We start from the raw sequence: 4,430 nt of genomic DNA, 5'->3' as shown, positions 1-4,430 counted from the left end.
AAGGCAATTTAACATACCTTTATGTGCTTCTCATTGTTCAAATTAATTCATTTAACTAGTTTAATCCAGTTTGCAGAGAACATCTTAGAGCAGAGACGGGAAATGTGGAGTCAACAAATCATCTCCATGTCATGTATTTAATCTACCCAGCCAATTAACCAGGTGAGTCTAATCTGCACAGGTTGATCCACGGTGAAGATTGGACTCACCTGCTTCAGTGGGTGGGTAGATCAAATACAGGACATGGAGATGACTTGTTGACTCCACATTGCCTATCTGACTTAGAGTAACAAAAGGACCATGAAATGAAACATGAGAGCAGCACAATGTTTTAAATATGGACCATCCAATCATAACCTTCCTAACTATTTAAGCTTTTTACCCAAACAGCTGAATATGCCGCATTTTATTGAGCAATATTGTCTCTGTTGGATATTTTCTCACTACACTGACTGTCAGATGTCTTTATCTTGCACCCCCCCCCCCCCCCCAAAATGCAAATCTGTCCCACTTTTTATGGGACAGAACTATTTATGTAATGGAATAAAGAGGTGATACATTTTCTCTTGTTTTGGATTTAGTTTTTTAAAACCAATTTTTTACCAGAACAAAATAGGCAAGAAAAAAGTTCATGATTTTTAAGTGTTAAGCTCATCAAACAGCAGACTGGTTTTATTACCCATTTACCCAACAAGGGTCTGGGAAAAAAAACAAAAAAAAAACGGAATTAAATCTCATTCCTTCGTGGTATTTAAAGAGCCGCAGGAGGCCCAAAGTTTAACCATATAAATAGTCGAGTGAGATGTACTCATGACAAACTGTATAATTACCAAATGTCTCATTAACACACACTTAACTCTCCCTCCTTCTCATCATAAAACACACAGAGGCTCTAGTGGCCAAATTAATGCTGCATGTTTTAATTTCCAGCAGGGAGCGAATTAAGAGCTGATAATGGATGCAAATCTATCGGAAATTTCTCACAGGACCAGACGAGTTGCACCCTGCACAGCGGGCGCGCACACACAAACACACACAAAAAAACAACAATCACAGGAGGCAGCTTGCTAATTTGAAAAATAGAGCATTTTAATAAAGGCTACATCTCTTTATAATTACAATAATTAAAGTACCGAGGCATCTTTTAAATGGAGCTCTATGGAAACGCGTATTTTTCTTTTTTTTTTTTACATTTTACACGTGGAGCTGAAGAAGCCATGAAGAATATCGGAAAACATAGATGTGATGAAACGGATACTAAAAAGGTGTTTAAAAAAAAAAATCTCTTTTTCTCTAAACATAAAAGGCCCCTTGTAAAAACCAAGGGAGTAAACCAACCCTGAAAACCGGGTGAAACATGGCAACAACCCATGTACGCACAGTTACTGTACACTCGATGAAAACAGCATGAACATAGTGTAAATAACCGCCGCCGTCATCTTCATCTGCAGCTCACAGTGCAGAACACACACACACACACACACACACACACACACACACACACACACACACACACACACACACACACACACACACACCACCGAGGATCCTATTTTAGAGCTTTCTGTTGGGAAGCATTGGTGTAAACATGTTGGGAGGGGGCTTGAGGAGCCGATCGGAGTAGTTTCCTCTACACAAGCAGGCTTTTTGTGCGATGCCTTTGCCACGGCAACAAAAGGCACTAAGACGTGACTGATCAAGGCTAACCGGACAGAGTCCCAAAGCAGGGAATTAAACATTAATAGCATTTACGCTAGCTTTGTCATTAAGGAGCCCTTCAGAGCAGACGGAGAACTCATCCACCGATAGATCTGCAGCAGTAAATACATGATCAAAGCTCCAGCAACTCGCTGTCCAGAACACAGGAGGGCGTTTTAAACATGAGGCGTTCAAAAAAAGGCTTTCCTTTTGCTCTGAAGGGAGAAATCTTGGAAAACTGGACGTCTCATCAATCCGAGCAACATGTCTCTGGGATATTTCCAATAAATAGTAATAGATATCTATATCTATACAATATACATGTATACCTGCATATACATATTAGTAATGTGCTGGCGAGTGCTTGTGATCTGCACAGGCGGGATTCAGCTGGGTTCTCAGTCTCACATTAAACCCACCGCCCTGCATTGCTGAGTGGTCATTCACCTAGTCTCTAGAAACTTCAGAAACACTTCAGTCCAGCATGGCATGCTCCATGTTGCTCATCCATCCCAGCCGAGTTCCTCTGATAGTCCGGTTATATCCATATGGGCGAACCCTCGGTGCTCCTTCTCCTCAGTCCTTCAGTCTTATCTTAATGAGAGGATATTATCCACAGAGGCAGGAGGAACCCGTAGGAGTGTAATTCCATGTTGCTGACGGCAGCAAGGAGTCACTCCATCCGCTCCACCTTCCCCAGGATTTTGCCCTCATACGTGGGCAGCAGGGAGCCATCGTCTGACACCTCCTCGAACACGGCGCCGCACTCAAACTCGTCACTGGCTTTTTTGAAGTAGTACCTGCAGCAAAAAAAAAAAAAAAAAAAAACTTTAAGAAAGGAACAATAACTCCTATTTTCCCCATTGTAAATGTTTAGACATTAGGTCAGAGGGGCCATTTTCACTTCAATACCTTTACTCTAAAAGCCCTAAATAAGATAAAGTCTACCTAATGCCCCACAGGAGTCTGTCATTATAAACCCAGCTGCTCTAAGAAGGCTTTAAACGTTCAGAATATTAGTGAAGAAAATGCATTGTGAAGAATAAGGAACCCAGCAGACAGGTCAGGGAGGGAGAAATATGGCTAATCTCTGCTATAAAGGGGAAATCTGTAGAAAAATCCACCAAATCAGGCATTTAAAGCAAACCAGGAAGAAGATGCACTGGATGGAAAAGTGCTTAAAAAGGACATTTTGCTGGGTTAAAAAAAATAAGGCACATCCTCCTGAAAACAACCCTCCATGGATAAACACGATGGTGGCAGAATCATGCTGTGGGGGGGGTTGATTTTATCTAGCAGAAAAATGGATACTAATGAGACAGTTAAATACATGCAGTCCTAGATGACAGCTTCATTTACGACCTGCCTCTGTAGCTCTACTCAAAGAAAACCATCCAAAACTCAAAATGGGAACAAGTTAGAGAGGTTGCTGCCTGGTTTATTCCTATAGTGATTTAGAGATTTTAAAATCAAACGAGGACGTTAAAATCAAACGAGGACGACGTATCGATGCCTCTCACTGGCAGCTGACAAACAACTTTATGAGTGCAAGATAAAGAAAAAACAAAAATAAGGCCATGACTTCACCGGGATGTAATGATGCAACGCACACACACCTCCTAACTGCTCATTTAAGAGGAAGAGAAAACAGCAGGGGTGAGTTGGTTGGTGGGGTCTGGGAATCCACTCATTAACTATGTAATGGAAAAAACGGACCCAATTTGCCCCATATGTGGGGTCTCTGGAATGTATGAAGTTCTTTTTTTTTTACGAACATGCCATGCGTACAGGAGAGCATGAGCCCACATGGTGCAATTAGCACGAGGGTGGCCGCTAATAAAGAGAAGCCCAGGAAGACTTTAAATAAATGGGGCCTGGAGGAAACCAAGTGAACAAGATGCAAAATGGGAGGAAAGAGCCGAGAAAACTGTGACAACCGTTTAGAGGGTACAAAAAAGAGCAAACGTTGATCCCTCCTACTCTGAATGAGAAAAAAAAAAGGTCTTCAAAGAGCTATGATGTTTTCTTGGGTTTTTTTTTTTTACTAAGAGACCGAATTTCCACTGGAACATGTTTTATGTGGCTAGATCTTCAACCCCCCCATAACACACACACACACACACCGCTCCACCTTCTCTCTAGTTTGCACTGACATCTGGCACCAATATCGTCTGGCAGGGCCAAGCAGTACTGTTCTTTGTTGAACCGCTGCCATGTTGAAATGACCCAACTCCACACATTCTCTGGCTGCTATTAAAGCACCATGCAGCTCGCTTCCCAAAAACGAAGAAGAAAAAAGGCAGAAGGTATGACACAGGAACTGAGACGATGAGCCGAAGCGGAAAGGAAGATGAGCCAAGAGGTAAGCGTTTGTCACATCTGTTAATCCATAAAAAAAAAAAAAGCGCTGTTCACATCTGGACAGGAAGACGGTTCTTCCCTCCCTCTCAGTTTCACGCCTGTAATTATTAACATGACGCTCGAGCCGTGCCCATTCTAAACATCGTAACAGTATAAACAATAAGTGTTTGATCTTTTTCCTTTAACGCCCACTGGATAAAAGCTATCAAAGTTACTTCTCCCTCTCTTTCTTTAAGCGAACAGATCTGGCATTTAACTATCCGTCTCTCCAAAATATCCATAAAATGATTACAACATGTGTAAACACTGTGCGCATTCAAGCCAACACACATCCCCACGCTCACAGAAGAGCAGCGGGAGGAAGGGGGGGG

General features: G+C 42.1%; 1 protein-coding gene across 1 annotated transcript in view; it reads right to left on the bottom strand.

The window, feature by feature from the left end:
* Positions 1-689: 689 nt before the first annotated feature.
* LOC107092835 (axin-2-like) overlaps positions 690-4,430 on the bottom strand; it is a 16,196-nt gene continuing 12,455 nt past the window's right edge. The window contains exon 11 of the mRNA XM_015387500.1: positions 690-2,498. Within this exon, the coding sequence (XP_015242986.1) occupies positions 2,372-2,498 (127 nt within the window). The 3' untranslated portion in view covers positions 690-2,371. The remainder of the gene's footprint in view (positions 2,499-4,430) is intronic.

The sequence above is a fragment of the Cyprinodon variegatus genome, unplaced genomic scaffold (assembly GCF_000732505.1).
Source record: "Cyprinodon variegatus isolate N-32 unplaced genomic scaffold, C_variegatus-1.0 Scaffold396, whole genome shotgun sequence".
NCBI classification, from domain to species: Eukaryota; Metazoa; Chordata; class Actinopteri; order Cyprinodontiformes; family Cyprinodontidae; genus Cyprinodon; species Cyprinodon variegatus.
The sequence above is the reverse complement of the archived record's forward strand: the minus strand, read 5'-3'. Positions and strand labels throughout refer to the sequence as shown.